This window comes from Psammomys obesus, unplaced genomic scaffold (assembly GCF_907164565.1).
Source record: "Psammomys obesus unplaced genomic scaffold, mPsaObe1.curated_primary_1811, whole genome shotgun sequence".
Lineage (NCBI taxonomy): Eukaryota > Metazoa > Chordata > Mammalia > Rodentia > Muridae > Psammomys > Psammomys obesus.
The window spans coordinates 12,834,595-12,854,399 of record NW_026585987.1 but is presented as its reverse complement, the minus strand read 5'-3'; the positions used below and the strand labels follow the sequence as shown (position 1 = coordinate 12,854,399).

The 19,805-nt window shown below is 36.9% G+C and overlaps 1 protein-coding gene across 3 annotated transcripts; it reads right to left on the bottom strand.

Moving 5' to 3' along the window:
- Nucleotides 1-3,373: 3,373 nt before the first annotated feature.
- LOC129671941 (zinc finger protein 431-like) lies at nt 3,374-19,359 on the bottom strand. 3 transcript variants are annotated; one of them, XM_055601118.1, is made up of 5 exons: nt 19,256-19,359; nt 9,358-9,437; nt 8,300-8,426; nt 7,971-8,031; nt 3,374-6,837 (listed from the first exon to the last, which is right to left on the bottom strand). In XM_055601118.1, the coding sequence occupies exons 3-5, from the start codon at nt 8,331-8,333 to the stop codon at nt 5,190-5,192; spliced, it is 1,743 nt and encodes a 580-aa protein (XP_055457093.1). In that variant the 5' UTR covers nt 8,334-8,426; nt 9,358-9,437; nt 19,256-19,359; the 3' UTR covers nt 3,374-5,189. The 3 variants fall into 3 exon arrangements, with proteins under 3 accessions (XP_055457093.1, XP_055457092.1, XP_055457091.1); XM_055601117.1 differs by having other exon boundaries at nt 9,358-9,415; XM_055601116.1 differs by lacking the exon at nt 9,358-9,437.
- Between the last annotated feature and the right edge of the window lie 446 nt (nt 19,360-19,805).

The following is a 19,805-nucleotide window of genomic DNA, read 5'->3' as shown; positions in this document are numbered from 1 at the left end:
ATTATTACTATTTATAATTGATTTATCTTTTAGTTAAGCAGTGGTTATTCCTAAACCAGCTGTATACCCAAATCACCACACAAAAACTAGGATTCATTTAATTAACCTAGAGCAAAATGATGGGCAATATTAACTCCATCTTAAACCTCCAAGCCCACATAGTTTGCTATCATTCAGATTTATCCATTGTACTTGCTTTTAGTCATATCTTATGTTTGGTTCATCTCTCCTCATGGTTCCAAGTCCTATCCTGCCAGTCATTCTCTCTTCCCCCACCCCCTCTCAACTCCTTCTCCTTCCCTCCGGACCAGGATGTCCAAACCTATTTTCTCCATTGCATAGCACTGGCTGGTAGTTTGACATTTACAAAGAAATATGGTGGGATGTTTACAAAAGCTTGAGACAGGCAATGCTTAGAATAAGCATCACAATGTAATGCCTGGATTGAAACAAGATAGTCAGGTAGAGAAATCAGCATTTGAATGAACAAGTGTAAATTGTATACATTCCACAAGAACATTATACTAACAGACCACCCTGGAGAGCACTGGGCATCTAGTCTTCTTAAGCTGTATTTGGCCTGTCTCTTGAGTTGCCATCTGAATTCAGAGGGCTTAGCTAGTATTCTTAAAGCTCCCTTATTTACAAATCCCCGATAACCAGGTGATCTTTCATCCCTAACATTCTCCTAGATACAGATGACCCTTTCCAAAGTCAAGAGTTCTTTACTTTTCACAATGAGATTTCTAATAATTCTAGCAGGCTAATCCTTTTTAACAAAAGTGGTGATGTACACTATAGCAGCTAAGTAGTTCTTTAGAAGCAACAGAAAACAATCTGTGAATTCATTCATGTAATTCAAAATTTTTTGTTTACATTTTAACAAAATGTCTAGTTGTTTGCTTATCAAACAAGCTCTGCCTGCTATTAGTGGCTAGTAATTAATGAAGCTGTGTTTGCATTTTATAAACACAATAAATCTAATAATTCCACCCTCAGAAATTTGAACTTGCAGTGCCTAATGCAGTCTAGGTTGAAATGTGTGTCTTTGCCTTCTCTGTGAATCATTTGCAAACTTCCCTTGGTTCATAAACTAAGGTGAAAGACCTCATCATGAAAATTAAGAAGCCAGCCCAAATGCACACAAATGATGAGGTGGCAAGCTTAAACTAGTGCCAGAGGAGTGACTTCCAAGAGCCTTTAGTCTCCACTTTCAATTAAGAGGTAAATGGAAGAAGTAATGCTCTTTTCTCTATTTCTTCTTTAACTTTACTTATAAGTGATACATTTAGAGTATGTGTATAGAGCAGGGACTATGGACCATCTGTGCATGTGCACTGTGCACTGCTTAAATCAGGTGAAACATTCTGGTAAAAGCACCATCTTCTATCAGTGACCATTATCACCACCAATACTGCCACCAACTTCCAAATGTCAAGAGACTTTAGAGCATCTTCCTCCTTTGTCTTTTTGTGAGTTTCATTTCTGCCAAATTACAGAGCTGCCTGTCATGCCTCCTCCCCAGTAGCTTCCTGCTTCCTGACAGTGTGACAATCTTGCTTCCAGAAATCTGTGTCAGTCTTCCATACTTCTGTTGTAGCCAGAATAGTAGTGCTATACAGACTGGCCTATTTCAAATATGCCTTTTCCAGTTCCTACAGGGCACCCAGGTGTACTTCACAGTGAATTTTGGAGCCTCAGAGTCTTGGAGCCTACCACGTGAACCACTCTCAGGACATATGTCTACTTTTTGGGGGAAATCTCCGTAACCACATTTTCTAGATGGGGATCATAGGAAGGTTTGACTTGTGGATCCAATGAGTATGCTGCAAAGGAAATCATAATTAAACTGTTCTTTTTGAAGGTGATTGCAGGCTCTCCAGACCTTTTTCTTCATAAAGCAGTTTTAAGGCTTCCATGTTATTGCCTTTCTGGGACAAAGCAAAATACAACAGTGTATTGAATGAAGACATATCTGGTGTCATGGTGGAGGCTCATTTAATTAGTTGTATAGGAACAAACATGGTTATTCTGGGTGAGAGATGAGGGAGTAGAGAGAATCTATTTTGTCATCTGTGTGCAACAGTGAGTACTAATTGAAAAGTACTTACCAGGAACGTTCTCCAGATGCTACAGAAAACATACAGTTTTCAGCACCAGTGCAATTAGAAACAATTTAAAACACACATTGGAATACAGTCAGTATTTTCTTCTATGGTGTGCTTGGATGTGTCTCTGAAATCCCAGAAACAGAGGTGTCTGTGTATTATTATTATTATTATTATTAATAATAATAATGATAAAAGATATACCAACAGAAAAAATTATTTATCTATTTTCATCTTTAATATTTCAGTGGACACCTATCTCAAAAAAACAAACATAAGGGCATCAACTGTGGACTAGTGTCTCTCCCTCTACACTGCTCTCTTTCTTTTCTCTCTTTCTTCTTATAGGGAAAAGACTAGAGCACTGCCTAGTCTTTTTAACCAAGGCCTATTTAACCAAGCCAGTTTTGGCTATGATGCAGACATAGAAAAAAGAAATCCTAAGACATGGATGGTGCCTTCATTTCCATGACTCTGATGACAGAACACTGAGAAGTCTGAGGTCCTTGCACTAGAGGCTTTGGCAGAATAGCAGGGGCACAGCAGTTATGGCTGAGCTCAGGGAGTCTGGGCCAAAGGGATGACACTGATGAGTTAAGAATAATTTGGGCTCCATTCTCACCTGGAGAGAGAAATTCAGTACATGTTCTGTAATGCATTTAACGATTACTGTGTTGTGAAAAGGCTTTATCAGAATGACTACGTTAGGAAGGTTTCTCGGCTTTATCAGAATGACTACGTTAGGAAGGTTTCTCTCAAGTATGTGTTTTCTTTATATTCTAAGATAAACATGATATGCAAAGGCTTTCCCACAGTGATTATACTCATAGGATTTCTTTTTTCCTTTATGTGTTTGGAGACTACTGTGCCTTGCAAAGGGTTCACCGTATTGTTTTGCACCTTTGAAGATGCCATTGATATGCAAAGGCTTTACCACATTCATCAGATTTATAGAGTTTCTCCAGTATCTGTTCTTTTATGTATTCCGAGAATACTGTGACACACACAGGCTTTACGACCTTGGTTACATTCATAGTGTTTATCTCCAGTATGTATTCTTTATGTATTAAATCATGGTGACCTGCAAAGGCTTTCCCACTTTGATTACAGGCATATAGTTTATCCCCAATATGCATTCTTTTGTGCATTAGAAAATCACTGTGATGTGCAAAGGCCTCACCACGTTGATTGCCAAGATGCTAAGCCTTCATCTTCCAAAGAATCAGAAGGATTCAGTCTTGGAAACAACAAGACACTGTGCCAGCTCGTTTCATTTATTTTATTCAAACATTATACAAGGTTAATTGGGGTTGGGAAAGATTCAAACTACCTAAGTTATTTTGCCTTTTGCTGCCTTTAAGAGCAAAAAACCCACAGGTAAGAACTCCACATTTGCCAGGAGTATCTTAGGACCAAAGACAGTACAGCTGCAAGTTACCATGTAGCACCAAGTGCAGATTTTCCAGGGAGACAACATTTCTTCAATGTTCAATCTCGAGACAATTTCTCAGCCTCTACTGTCTAATCCAAATAAAGCAAAAGCTCTGCTGCAAAATTTTACTCAAAGATAGAAACAAAGGTTTAAAATTTTACTTTTAAAATATTTTAAAGCCAATCAAAATCTTCAATACAATCATTTGGAAGGCATCTCTATAGTATGAATTTTTACGCCTTTGAGGACTACTGTAAAGTGAAAAGGTTTTATCACATTGATTACATCTGTAAGGTTTCTTTCCAGTATGTATTCTTTTACATATATGGAGACTACTGTGACATGTACTATTGTGACAACCAAGTGTTTAACATATTGATTATATACTAAAGATGTTACACTTGTGTGAATTTTTTTGCGATATAAAAAACTAACTTGATGTGCAAAAACATTACCACACATAGCATTCATAGTGTTGGTTACTCTCCAATATGAATTCTCTCATGATTTTGATATGACTGTGCTAAGCAAAAGCCTTTACCACATTGATTACATTCATAGGGTTCACTCCAATATATGTTCTTTCATGTATTTGGAAACTACTCTGATATGCAAGGCTTTGACTACATTGGCTACATGTATCAGGATATTTGATCACATTGTGAACCCCTGGATTGTGTTCTGGAAAAAAACTGTTTCTAGTTGAGGTTGGCTCAGCCCTAGCATACATCTTTAATCCAAGAGCTTTCTTGAAACAAGATTAAATAACATCAACCCAGGGTCAAGAGGCAGATCAACCAACCAGTTAACAGGGAGTAAACATAAGAAAACAAGAGAAAGTAGAAAGAAGGGACATTGATTGAGTTGGAAGGTGTTAAAGAGCATGGAACAGGAGGAAGACATTTTTTTTCTTCTAGGATGCTGGCTGAGTAGGAAGGTCAGCTGTGTGTTTTCTCTGCCTCTCTGAGCTAAGAGGCTGTTACCCCAGCATCTGGCTCCTGAGTCTTCATTGATCAAATTGAACATTTGGGATTTTTGCTTTTTTACAACAATTGCATTGGTGGGGTTTCTCTCAGGTATGTATTCTTTTATGTATTTGGAAGCTACCTCATTGTAAAAATGCTTCATTATTGTTTAGTACTCATTGTGGGTGCCAAAGTAGAGAGAGAAGCTCACCAAGATGCTATGCCTTCATTTTCCAAAGGAGAAGAGAGGTTCCGGCATATTGGAAAAGACTTGACACCCAGCTAGTTCACCCCACTTAAATTATTTAAGCCTCATACAAGGTAACTGGGGCTGGAAAAAGTTCCACCTACCCAAGTTATCGTCCTCTTTCCATCCATGAGAGCAGACAGCCTACACAAATTTCAATCCTAGCCATAATCAAAAAAGAACACCAGGTTACCTAGGAGTGTCTTAGGATCAAGTTCTGTGCAGCTAAAGCTTCCACACAGAACCGAATGCAGATTCTCCAAAGAGACATTCCTTGAAAGTTCAAACAATCTCAAAACAATTTCTCAACATCGACTTATTAATCCAAATATAGCAAAGGCTTTCCTAAAACATTTTACTCAATGCCAGAATAAAGGATTTACTATACATTTCACTTAAAGCCAGACATAAAGGCTTTTACATGCCATTACACTTGATCACATGATTTTATATTTGTAAGGTTTCTGTATAATATGGTTTCTTTCATGCCTTTGAAGTTGAGTATGATGTGCAAAGGCTTTTCTACACTGATTACATACATAAGGTTTTTCTCCAGTATGTGTTCTTTTATGTATTAGGAGATAACTATGGCGTGTAAATGCTTTAGAACATTGATCACATTCATAGGATTTCTCTCCAGTATGTGTTTTTTTGTGTATCAGTAGGTAACTCTGACATATAAAGGCTTTAGCACACTGATCACATTCATAGGGTTTCTCTCCAGTATGTGATCTTTTATGTATCAGGAGATAACTATGACATGTAAATGCTTTACCACATTGATCGCATTCATAGGGTTTCTCACCAGTATGTGTTCTTTCATGTATTAGGAGATAACGCTGATGTGTAAAGGCTTTACCACATTGCTTGCATTCATAGGGTTTCTCTCCAGTATGTGTTCTTTTATGTATTTGGAGATTACTGTAACTTGCAAATGATTTACCACATTGATTACATGAATATGGTTTCTCTCCATTATGCATATTTACATGTCTTTTAAGATGACTGTGACGTGCAAAAGCTTTACCACACTGATTACATCCATAAGGTTTCTCTCCAGTATGTGTTCTTTTATGTTGTTGGAGACTACTGTGATATGCAAAAGCTTTACCACATTGACTACACTCATAAGGTTTCTCTCCAGTATGTATTCTTTTATGGATTAGGAGCTGACTCTGACATGAAAAGGCTTTAACACATTGATCACATTCATAGTGTTTTTCGGCAGTATGTGTTCTTTTATGTGTCAGGAGAAAACTGTGACATGCAAAGGCTTTATCACACTGATCACATTCATAGTGCTTCTCTGCACTATGTGTTCTTTTATGTGTTAGAAGAAAACTGTTACATGCAAAGGCTTTACCACACTGATTACATTCATAAGGTTTCTCTCCAGTATGTATCCTTTTATGTACTGAAAGATAATAGTGACGTGTAAAGCCTTTCCCACATTGTTTACATTCATAGGGTTTCTCTCCAGTATGTGTTCTTTTATGTTTTTGGAGACTACTGTGACATGCAAAGGCTTTAGTACATTGGTCACATTCATAAGGTTTCTCTCCAGTATGTGTTCTTTTATGTTGTTGGAGATTACTGTGATGTGCAAAAGCTTTACCACACTGATTGCATACATACGGTTTCTCTCCAGTATGAATTCTTTCATGACTGTGAAGACGACTGTGACGTGCAAAGGCTTTCCCACATTGATCACATTCATAAGGTTTCTCTCCAGTATGTGTTCTTTTATGTATTTGGAGACTACTATGTTGTGAAAAGGCTTTCTCACATAGATTACATTTGAAGGGTTTCTCTCCACTATGAATTCTTTTATGATTTTGAAGACTACAGTACCACGAAAAGGCTTTCCCACACTGATTACACTCATAGGGTTTTTCTCCAGTATGAATTCTTTCATGACACTGAAGATGACTGTGACGTGCAAAGGCTTTACCACACTGATTACATTCATAAGTTTTCTCTCTAGTACGTGTTCGTTTATTCATTCGGAGATGATGGTTTTGTGAAAAGGCTTTATCATATCGATTACATTTGTAAGGTTTCTTATTAGTATGACTTCGTTCATGCCTGTAAAGACAATTGAAACATGTGAAAGGTTTATCACATTTATTACACTGAGGAATCTTTTTATCTGTATGAATTAATTTTACAATTTGGTCTAATTGTAAAGAGGAATCAGATATGAAGGTTTTATCACTTAGTTTACACTCAGGGTGTTCCCCTTCACTATGGGCTGTTTTTCATCTTTGAAGATACAAGTGATAGCAAGAGCATTTATTACTTGGCTTACACTTACAGCATCCCAATTGTATATGAAGTGATTCACAAATTTGAAGAGAATTAGAATTTAGAGCTTTACCATACTTAATGCATTCATAAATTTTCCATCAAAGTGAGCCATACTACATTTGAAAAGTGAGCCAGAACAAACAGAAGAATTTTCAGATTTCTAACACTCATAGGGATTTACTGCAGCGGGAGTTTGTGGACATATTCCCAATGAAGTTGGAAAACCAATTAACTGTAAACTTGTATCACATTCAAAAAGCCTACCCTAACTTGGAATTATCACATATCTTCTACTTGCTCTGGGAGAAACAGAGTTACTTTACTTCTTTCATCATCACGTATGCATACATGCCTTGTAGTCATTGTGACATATGATATATCAATGAAAGGAAGAATAACAAATCATACTGCAGTCACACACTTTGACCTTTGTTTCTCATAGATATGTGATATAAGCATTAAAGTTTCTCCACAACAACCTGCTTGATTTCTATAAACTGCCCCTCTCATGAAACTTAGGAATATTCCTATAAGTATATGGGTATCACCAGCTTTACTATGGACTATGTGCTTATTAAAAGGTTTTGGACATACACTTATCCCCTATTCAATGTGTACACCTTTTGCAATATCTGAGTGGTACAAGACTAAGTGGATTGTCATCTACAGTGTAGCTCTAATGGTGCTATGATTCAAATGGTGATACCTGTAAAGACATTGTTACCACGTCTCCTTTTTTGCAAACACAAATCAGATACCTGATATTGAGGTGCATGGTTTTGTGAGAACTCAGTAATAACCAATACAATTAGAGCTGTGCTTATTTACACTGTTTCTTTTCCTTAAATCTTCCAGAACACACTAAAATTTCCTCAGAGGCATATTTGTATTATCTTGCACATGATAATTACCTTCCATGTCTTCTAGAACTTTGACAATTTTCTTCAATATTGTTATCTTCCCAATTATAGCCTAAAATATAGTACCAGAAAACATATAATATATTATTGGAAATTATGCAAAATTTAAGTTACTATCTTCAGTGAACCTTAGACTCATGCCTGATATATTTACCTCATTCTTCCTTCTTCTCAGTTGAAATTATAGAAGAGCATCATCAACAACAACAACAAAACAGCTGTCCTTTATTTTAAAAAGGGAAGGAAGGGTTGGAGAGATAACTCAGCTGCTAGACGCTAGGCTCACAACCATAAAACGGAAGGAAAATTCACAGTATTACCTATAGCAGTGAGGTTCCTATAGGTCTCTAGCATCACATCTTTGTAGAGACTCTTCTGAGAAGGATCCAGCAAAGCCCACTCTTGCTCAGTGAAGTTCACATGCAGATCATCATAGGTCACTCCATCCTAATCATTTAGAAAACAGAAAGCATAATAGGGACAACATTGGAGATGTATACTTCATTAATAATATATTCATATACTTCTGGTTCTTCCCCGATTATTACCTGACATAGAAATTCTAATAAAATTACTAAGTCATTTTAGAAGGAAACTTAATAATTAGGTTCACCACTGTCATTTCTGTACCCTTTGATATAGCCTTACAAGAGAAATGCTAAACAACAAACATAAAAGAGACAATCAAACAGATCAATAGTATTGAGCAAACATCAGAGAAATTGTCTGAACAATTACTAATCACAAAAAACAATGAGCAAGCTGGTCTATTGGCTCATGCCTTTAATCCCTACGCTCAAAGGCAGAAAGTATCTCATTGAGTTAGATGTCAGTCTGGTCTATTCAGTGAGTTCAAGTACAGCCATAGGTACATATTAAAACCATTTTGATCCACTAAAAATCAACCAATCAAACAAAAAATATAGAAACAACTCAGAGGTTTTTCCTTAAGTTCCTAAAAAGAACTATACATCTACTCCATTTCTGTATTCATCCACCAGAAATCTGAGGTGCCCCAGTTAAAACAATAACATTAATAAGATCTTACTAAAAGGAAATGCATGTTTAAACTGTTATAAATGGACAGATAAAATTGTAAATATTGGTGCTAAATTGCCAACATACAGCAGGAGATATGGCTTAACAGTGAAGAGCTCTTGCTGGACCAGAAAATAAAAACACTCAATTGCTAGTACTTACATGGCTAATCATAACCATCTATTAGTCCAAGCAGTTAAGGAGGTCTGAGGCCAATGTCTGAATATGGTGAGGACCAGGCACAATGAGGTGTATAATCATGCATACAGGTAAAATACTCATATGCATTCCAACAAAAATTTAATAAGAACACACAACAGGTAGGAAGAATGTCACGCACCTGCAATCCAGTGACTCAGAAGGCTCAGGTAGTATTAATGTCATGAGTACATGCCATCCTGGGAAATAGAATGATACTCTCTGCCAAATTTTAAAATTCAAGATATGGGTGAAGCTCAGCACAACAGCATATGCTTGACATGTACAAAATTTTACTTTCAGGCCAATAACATAAAAGCAAAAACTAAAACAAAAACAAATGACAGGCATATTAGCCCACTTGCAGTCTCAGCAAGCAAGAGCCAGAATGAGTAGGATCTTTCAGTTCAAGGTATGGCTGGTCTATAAGCCTACTTTGAGGACAGTGTGGGCTACACAGAGAAATATACATCATCAAAAACATAAAAACAAAATTCAAAATATAAAAAAATTAGGCTAGCAAAATATCATACCACTGAATAAAAATTGTTTCTACTGTATCTTATGTGACATAGGAATAGAATTTATAGTGAATTATAGAATTTATGGTGAAGGCATGACAGCACAAGAAAGAAGCTGAATGAATAGTTTCAATCACAAGATAGTAGACACAAAGAACAGGAAATGGGTTGAGTCTATGGACACTCAAATCCCATCCCCAATGAGGAATTTCATCTAGAAAAGTTTTTTCCTGCAAAATCTCTCATAAGCTCCCCATAGAAAGCTATGATGAGTGTTCAAAGACATAATCCTGTCTGGGAGCTTTGTGATTCAAACAACTATATTCTGATTTTTGTCATTATAGTTTCATAGTCATCCCAAGGCGAACATGTAGTTAGTCTAACTCCCAGTGATCTCCTAGTCGGCAACAGCCCCTACACTGTCCAAGTGTCCAAAGTCTCTTTTGATACTCTAGGAAATCACTGGACTGTCACATATTGTAAAATAACAAAACAAGTTATATTTTCAACAGACAATGGTATGGAATACCTTTTCCAATTGAGTAGAGAGGAATGGGTGCATAGTGAGGGAAGACTGGACCAACACAAGAAACCCAACAGGACAAACACCAAAACCCTGAAGTTCTGTCTCAGGCACATGAAGCTTCAGTTTCAAAGGGCTTAGATGACCCTCTCGCTGCAACTTCTCATACATTGCTTGGTTTGTTTACTTCCACTCCCTATGTGAAGCATCACATCAAACATTTAAGTAGCAAAACAGAAATATTGATGATTGCAACAAATGGAAAACAAAGATTTGTCAAGAAACAAGAAGCAAGCCTTAAAGGGTAAGAAGAGGAAACTGTCAACAGAAACTTCTCAAACCAACAAAAACTCAAGTAACTCATAACACAATGTAGTATAATTTCAGAAGAGAAAAAATAGGTAAAGCGCCATCATTTCCTAGAGAAACAATCATAGAAGTAGATTATAAGTATTAGAATCATACAACATAGATGGCACCACTGAAAAAAATGATAAACAAAAACAGATCTGTAAATATACCATTAATTTAACTAACAAATAAAAGATTATAATCAAAATCAAAGAAATCACTGATCAGTACTCATTCTGAGCACACTGGTTCTGTCTTTTTTTCTATAATAGAAAATAGATTGGGAGTGGAGGGGGCTGGCTATTCTACTAAAATTAGAGAAATTAAGAATGCTAATGCTTCAGTTTCGGAGAAAGAAGTTTTGACTACTAAAAGTATCTCATTATCTTATGATTAAGAAAAAGGATGTCTATTACCATCACTTAGAAAGCATTTTGTTTCCTATAATTGATGATTGTATTTAAGTATGCATCAGACTGGGGAAATGCAAATTTTAAGAACCAAAGACAAGATAACAGATTTAAAAGAAAAAAAAAAAGATCATTGGTATTTTACAACTAAAGCAACTTCTTTTTCTCTAATTGCTTAAGTCATAAAAGCAGTTTTGAAAACAAGTCTATCCCATTTTTATAATTATGTTTGTATGGGAAAGACAGAATGTGGTCCATGTGTGTACAGATGACACAACAGAGAAGAGGGTATCTGATCTCCTGCATCTCAAGCATTAGGTGCTTATGAGCTTCCAGACATGGGTGCTGGTATCTGAACTTAGTTCTACCCCCAAGAAGAATACTTCCTGAGTGACCTGCTTAGCCCACATAGTAATTTTCCTTAATTTTAAACAATTAAGAAAAAGTCTTACAGATTAAAAACAAAAATCAAAATAAAAAACAAAGTAAAAAAATTATTCCTGAGAACTTGATCATCAGTATTAAGATGCAGGGTAAGAGACCAGGTATGATGATTGTGGACCATCCCCACTCTCTGTTATCTGAGATCCAATACTTAGGGTTACCCCTAGTGCCATATCTCTCTTTTTCCCGACTTTCCACACCCACTGTAGATACCACAGAACATCCTGAAAAATATGAGGGGCAGCTTCATTTCCTCCTGTGCATCCAATGGACCATCCCCAACCAACCTTCCTTTCCTGCCTTATCTTAGTGTCTTAGCACCTACTTGGGTAGACACCCCTTGCTCAAACACATGCCATGCCCTCCAAAAGACCAGGAAGGCTGTCTACAGGTCTACCACACTATCTGTTACCCAAGACCTAATTTTCACAGTTGCCCCTAGCACTGGAATAGCACATTCCAGAGGCAGCATTCCCTCCCCATTGGCCACACCTCCCTGGATCCCTAAGATCCCTAATAGCATCTGAATACAAATGGAAGAAAGAATCTCAATCATTAAAGATACAATAGAAGAAATGGATACATCAGGCAAGGAAAATGTTAAATCTAAAAATTTCATGGTACAAAACAACCTGGAACTCTGGAACATTATGAGAAGCCCAAGCCCACTAATAATTGGAATAGAGGAAGGAGAATACCAGCTCAAAGGTCCAGAAAATATTTACAACAAAATCACAGAAGAGAATTTCCCTAACTTGAAGAAGGAGATGCCTATCAAGGTACAAGAAGCATACAAAATTACCAAATAATAAAAGATAGTTCCCTTATCACATAATAATTAAAATACTAAACATACAGAACAAAAAAAGAATATTAAAAGGTGCAAAAAAAAAAAAAAAAAGAAAAAAAAGAAAAAAAAAAAAGACCAAGTGAGATATAAAAGCAGATCCCTTATAATTACACCTGGTTTCTCAATGGAGACTCTAAAAGCCAAAAGGGTATGAACACATGTGCTGCAACTTCTAAAAAGCCACTGATGCCAGCCCAGATTACTATATCCAGAACACTTTCAATAATCATAAATAAAGAAATTAAAGACATTCCATGATAAGGTTAAATTTAAACAAAATCTATCTAGAAATACAGAAGGTGCAACAATGGAAACTACAACCTAAGAATGCTAAATACATACATGAACACAGAGGAAATAAATAATCTCATAATATCAGAAAAAAATAAGGAAGGGAAGCATGTACATGCATGTGCACACACACCCACACCCACACCACTACTGCCTTCTTTACCAAAAAAAAAAAAAAAAAAAGGAATTAACAGTCACTGCTCATTTTAATATCAATGGCTTTAATTCTCCAATTAAAAAAACACACAAACACACAAAGATTAACAGAATGGGTGTGAAAAGAAGATCCATCCTTCCACTTCATACAAGAAAACCAGTTCAGTGTCAAAGATATTCCTAACCTCGGGGTAAAGGAGTATCCAAGCAAATGGACCTAGAAAGCAAGCTAGTGTGAGTATTTAAATATCTAAGAAAATAGACTTCAAGCAAAAATTAATAAAAAGAGATGGGGAAGCACACTACATAGGTATCAAAAACAATAAAAATCTACAAAGAGAACCTTCCAATACATCTATGTCCCAAACATAATAATGCCCACAGATGTAAAAGAAACACTTCTGCAGCTTAAATCACACAGTGATGTTCATGAACTGAGAGTGGGAGACTTCAATATCTTCCTCTAGCCAATGGACAGGTCCTCCAGACAGAAACTAAGCAGAGAAATACTTGAGCTAACTGATGTTAACAAACAAATGAACATAACTGAGTTTAAAGAACAATTCACCCACACACAAAAGAGTATACCTTCTTCTCAGCACCTCATGGATTTTTTTTTCAAAAGTCACCAAATATTTGATCACAAAACAAGTCTAAACAGATTTTTAAAAAATTAAAATAACCTCCTGTATCCTATCAGACCACCATAGATTAAAGCTCCATTTCACTAACAATAGAAACAACGTAAAGCTTACAAAGTCATGGAAACTGAGCAACTTTTTACAGAATAAAAAGTGAATTAAGACAGGATAAACAAAGATATCAAAGACTTTCTAGAATTTGATAAAACGAATACACAGCATACTCAAACTTATGGTATTAAAAAAAGTAGTGTTAAGAGGACAGTTTATAGCACTAAGTGTCTACATTTATAAAAATGACCAATCTCATATTAGCAAGTTAACAGCACACCTGAAAACTCAAAGTAGTAAGCATACCCAAAGGGAGGAGACAGGAAGAAACCATCCAATTAGCGGTTAAACTGAATAAAATAATAATAATAATAATAAATAAAAAGAATTAATGAAACACAGAGTAGGTTCTTTTAGAAAAATTTATAAAATAGAGAAACCCATTTCCAAATTAACTGAAGGACAGAAAGAAAATACCCAAAGTAATAAAATCAGAAATGAAATAGACAATGGGGATTTCTGAGTTTCAGTACACATTTTAAAATCCTACACTCCAGCTAGTTAGAAAATTTAAAGCATATATATGTATATATATGGTTCTCAATAGGTACTACATTACCAATGTTAGAATAACATAAACAATGTAAATAAACATATAATCCCTAGTGAAATAGAAGACATCATGAAAAATTCTGAACGAAAAGAGCCCGCTGCAAGCAGGATATTAAAGTGGAGGCTGAGACTCAAGCAAAACTTTGGACAGAGTGCAGGGAATCCTATCAAAAAAGGGGGAGATAGAAAGACCTGGAAGGGTCTGGAGCTCCACAAGGAGAACAACAGAACCAAAAAAAAAAAAAAAAAAAAAAAAAAAAAAAAAATCTGGGCCAAGGTGTCTTTTCTGAGACTGATACTCCAACCAAGGACAATTCATGGGATAACCTAGAACCCCTGCACAGATGTAGCCCTTGGCAGCTCAGTCTCTAAATGGGCTCCCTAGTAAGGGAAACAGGGCTGTCTCTAACATGAAAACAGTGGCTGGCTCTTTGATCACCTTCTCCTGAGGCAGGGCAGCCTTACCAGGCCCAGAGGAAGATTATGAAAGACAGTCATGATGAGACCTGATAGGCTAGGGTCAGATTTGAGGGGAGGAGGTCCCCCCTTATCAGTGTACTGGAGAAGGGGCATGGAAGGAGATGAGGGAGCAAGGGTGAGACTGGGAAGGGACAAGAGTGGGGGCTACAGCTGGAATACAAAGTAAATAAATTGTAATACATAAAAAATATTGAAAATAAATAAATTTTATAAAAGGGCCCATGCCAGGATGGTTTTAACTCAGAATTCAAATAGACTTTCAAAGAAGACTTAACACCAATAGTACTCAAAGTATTCTACAAAATAGAAACGCAGGTAACCTTATCCAATTCATTTTGTTAAGCTAAGGTTATCCTGATACCCAAAGCACATAAGGACTCAACAAAGTTCAATTTTCTTCATGAACATAGATACAAAAATACTCAATAAAATTTATCCCTCTTTCTATACAGAATGGCAGTTATGCCTTTATAGCCAAACTTTATATAAGCTCCCTTTTACCTTTAGCATTTAAGCATACCCTGGGCATTTTGTACCTGAATTTTTTTTTACATTGGTTGTGGCTATTCTTTTGCTTCCCCTATTTTATACAGAATGGGCAGTAATGCCTTTATAGTCAAACTTTATGTAAACTACCTTTTACTTTCAGCATTTAAGGATATCCTAGGCATTGAGTTACTCTAACACATTTTTTGAGACTATTGTGAAGGTGTTGTTTCCCGGATTTCTTTCTCAGTCCATTTGTCATTTTTATATGGGAAGGCTACCATTTTTGTTTGCATTATTCTTTTATCTAGCCACTTTCCTGAAAGTGTTCATCAGACAGAGGAATTTGGTAATAGAATTTTGGGGTCACTTACATATACTCTGAAATCATCTGCCAATTAGGATACTTTGATGTTGGTATAACATTCTTGTGGAATGTACCCCTGTTCATTTAAATGTTGTTTTCTCTACCCCACTATCTGGTTTTAATGTGGTCATTGCATCATGATGCTTAGAATAAGTATCGACTGTTTCAAGTTTGTGTGAACATGCCACTATTTGTTCTCTGTTATTGTCAATTAAACCACCAGCTAGTTCTGTGCAATGGAGAGAGTAGGGTGGGACATCTTGGTCCAGAGGGAAGGAGAAGGAAGCCAGGGGCAGAAGGAGGAAAGAGAGGTCAGAGATAGGCAGGACAGGACTTGGAACCATGAGGAGAGACAAATTGGACCTAAAATATGACTAAAAGCAAGTAAAATGGGTAAATCTGAATGATAGCAAACTATGTGGGGTTGGAGGTTTAAGATGGAGTTAATATTGCCCAGCATTGTGCTCTAGGTAAATTATATAAATCCTAGTCTCTGTGTGGTGATTTGTTTATAGAGGTGGTTTAGGAATAACTGCTGCTTAAGTAAAAGATAAATCAACAATAAATTAAATAACCCAAAACAAATGGTGCCCAACTAATCTAAGTATCCACACCTTTTAAATAATACTTTATTATAATTTGGTGGGGGGGGGGGAGAATAAGCTTCCAGCAATAAAACCCAAACTTAAAACCTAAAAACTCCCAGGTCAATTATTGACTCTTTAAGAGAGACTCTTAAACAGGCTCAGGAGCAAAAGACAGCATACTGTGGGCAAACCTGAGACTTAACATAACAAATCTGGAGGGGTACACAAGCATGGCCTTCTTATACTCTGGCTGGCTCAGCTCAGCTCAGAGCAACAACAGCAGCCATGCTGGAAAGAAAGGAACTATCTAGACAGACCTCTAGATAGAGCTTGGCCTAAAACTGCATCTAAAATTAAAAATGCCATGGCAGAGGATGTTTTAATCCCTTTTGGCTTTGTTTTGGTTGTCATAGTCATGGATCTGGTTGCAATATGTTTAAAGGTACTTTATATGGTACTCTTATGCAAGCCTTCTCCAAGAAAGTTCAAGGAGAAAATGAGGAAAAGCCAAGGAATGGAGTACTAAGTTACAGACAATAGAAAGGGCACTCTTCCTAAACAAAATTAGATTAATAGCAGCTAAAATTCAAAGCTCTCTGGCTGCAAGATACTTGTCAGATCTTTCTGGTATGGGTCTGTGGAGTCACTGTAACAACAACTAAATTCAATTAAAAACAACCAACTGGGCCTTGCTTGTTACAGCCTAAACTGTCACAACTGAACCAAAACTTAAATTTTTCTTGTCTCTTTGCTTGATTTTCCTTTAAAGGCTTTGAGTTACAATGATACCAATTTGAGAAAAAAAAAATATTTGAACAAGTTGGTGAAGGCACATTCCTTTAATCCCAACACAAAGTGAAAAGAAACAGGCAGAGCTCTGAGTTCCAGATCAGCCTAATTTACATAATAAAAGCCAGGAAGGCAACTCCTGCTGTTTAGTCACTTGCAGAGCTAGCTAGCCTAGGATTCAAAATGACAAAATTTTCCTTATGGTTACCATGTAAATTCTTTTTTCTTAATAAGAGATGTTATGTCCTTACTGATCTAAAGGTTGGATTCACTTCAATTTTAGGTTTATATAAGGAGAGATGATGTCAAACTCCTCTAAAAAGGCCAGCCAATCTCAAAAACTGGCCCCTCCACACAGAACTGGTACAAAAGGGCATTTTGGCTTAAGAAATATGTTGTGTTGATCAATGTAAGGACTCAAATTTAGGCTGGGAGACAAACATGCAAACTGCATGTCTCCCACATTAAAAAAAAAAAAAAAAAAAAGAAAAAAGAAAAAACAAAAAAACAAAAAAAACCTTTTAAATGTTGACTATCTCATATTGCTCTGAAGCTGGCTTATCTTTTCAAATGTGAGACATTTTCAAGCGAGGGGTGAAGGGCAAATGTCAGTCATGCCTGATGCAAAAAAGACACAGGGGGCTTTCAGGTAGCAAAGTACATGCCGGCCTATTTTAAGTCCTAGAAACTCAAATATTAAAATTCGTATGTTAAAAAGGCTGAACCATCCATCCCATATCAAAAAAGGTGCAAGCCAAAGAATAGCCACAACCAATATAAAAAAATCCAAGTACAAGATGCCTATGGTATGCTTAAATGCTAAAGGTAAAAGGGAGCTTATATAAAGTTTGGCTATAAAGGCATAACTGCCATTCTGTATAGAAAGAGGGATAAGACAAAAAGAGCTACAACATATATAAAAACCTAGGTCTATACCTCCAAACAGGTACAAGATGCCTATGGTATGCTTAAACTCAGAAGTAAAAATGAGTTTACATAAATTTTACTTAAAACACGCGTTTTCTATTGCTTAAGGAAACCAGCTTGTCTCTCGGTAGATAGGTAACAGCTTCACCTAATACAACAGGTGCCCAAGAGCCAAAAATATATATTTTAATCTATAGAGCCTTGCTTTGATTTCAACATCATAGTGATTGTATGTTCAATAATAATGTTAATTTATATTGCTAATCTCTTTACATGGCAACAACTCTGAAACTGACTAAGACATAAAATACAATATGTCTCCAGCCAAAACTTCAACAATATGTGGTCAATAAATTCTTGGCTACAATAACTTCAAAATTTATTATGCCACTCCTTAATTGGCATAAATAAAACTGGTTTACAGTTTAGTTTCGTCCTGCACATCTCATAAATTTATAATTTTTATAATTATAAAATTTATAATTTTATAATAGAAGTGTATAATGCTTGTGAAAAGTTGTATGTTTGCTGAACAAAAGGACTGGACACTGGAGACACTGGATCAAAACTGACAAAAATCCTCCTTCCAGCATGCTGAGACATTGACATATCTGTTCCAGCATCTTGCATGTTCCAGCATTCTGCTTGTTCCTGCCTCAGCTGCTTTAATTGCTGTTTCTTCTCAAAGCCTGCTCCCAAGAGAGCTTTGAAGAAAGCTACTAATATCAATTGTTTCAGCATTTTAGATTGTTCCAAGCAGGACTCCTTTAAGGCCTGAAAATTCTCAACATTCAAAGACTGGAACGCAAATGTTAATGCTTGCTTAATTAACAATTTTTCCCAATTTCCTTTGGTCCCCCTGACAGGATTTCTGCTTGTCCAAATGTCAGCTAGAAGAAATTCTAGAAATGGGAACGACGTCTAATTTCCTTTAATGGGGGTTGGGTAGGTTTTTTGTTGTTTTCTGTGGCTATGAATGTTTATTGTCATTGGGAGATGGTTATAAATTAGTAATGGTCTTATTCAGAGAGAAAACAAGGTTAGACTCAGGGATTTCTTTCTTTTCCTTTTTCTTTTTTCTATCTTTCTTTCTTAGATAAGGAAAGGGGGGGTAAAAGAAAGGGGAATACAGGGAAACCTTACAGGAATAATACAATTATACTCCCCAACAGATGTGATGCCATTTATGACTTCCTCAAAATTAACTCCATTTATGACCTCCTCAAAATTAAGTCCAGATGAACTGAAATGCTAAATGCCAACAGCAGAACTTCTAGAAGATGCTAGAGACACTAAACTTCTCCGAGTTTGGTGCCCTGCTCAGGATGTTTCTAAACACAAGCCTCTGTTCCAAACACTTTGCGCAGTTGCAGCTCCCATAATGAAGTTATTGCGATGGCACCACAGGGTCCCTGGAGCAAACAACCACAAGGAACTTCACAAGTACCTGCATCTGGCTTCCTATTCCCACCCAGGCCGGGGAGACCCACCACCCCAGCTCCTGCTGCTCAGCTGTCTGTTCTTCCCTGTTAGGAACATTAACCCCGTGCTCACCATGTCTTGGTTCGGATGTCTCCTGGCTCCCCTCACAGCACCCAGTAACAGCGCTCAGAGCAGGTTAGACCAATCATTTGAGCTTGCTCTGCAATGAAGGTAAACAGCAGCACGGCACCGGAAATGCCCTCCTCCTCCTGGTTCGCCTACGGGTTCTGATTGGCCAGTGAGTATTGAGTGACATGAGCACGTTCTTTAGGGTTAGGGAGTGCTGAAGGGACAGAGCATAAAGATTACTGACACAGGCTTCTAGTACAGGGACAGACCTTTTCCAGAGCTACATTTTTTTTTTTAATTTTTTATTTATTTATTTATTTATTTTTTTGCATTTGCATTCCAGTAGCACTGCTTCTGACCGCTAATAGCAGACTTGTCTGTTTCAGCACTCAGCCCTGGTGAGGACCTACCACCCCAACCCCTTCTGCTCATTCCCTGTTCCTCCCCTTTGTGGGCCGTGATGCTGTCCTCACAGCACAACAACTTCAGAGCTTGCCTCAGCTCCCACCACAGCTCTCAGCAGACACTTGCCCTCCTTCCTGCTGGAACCGAG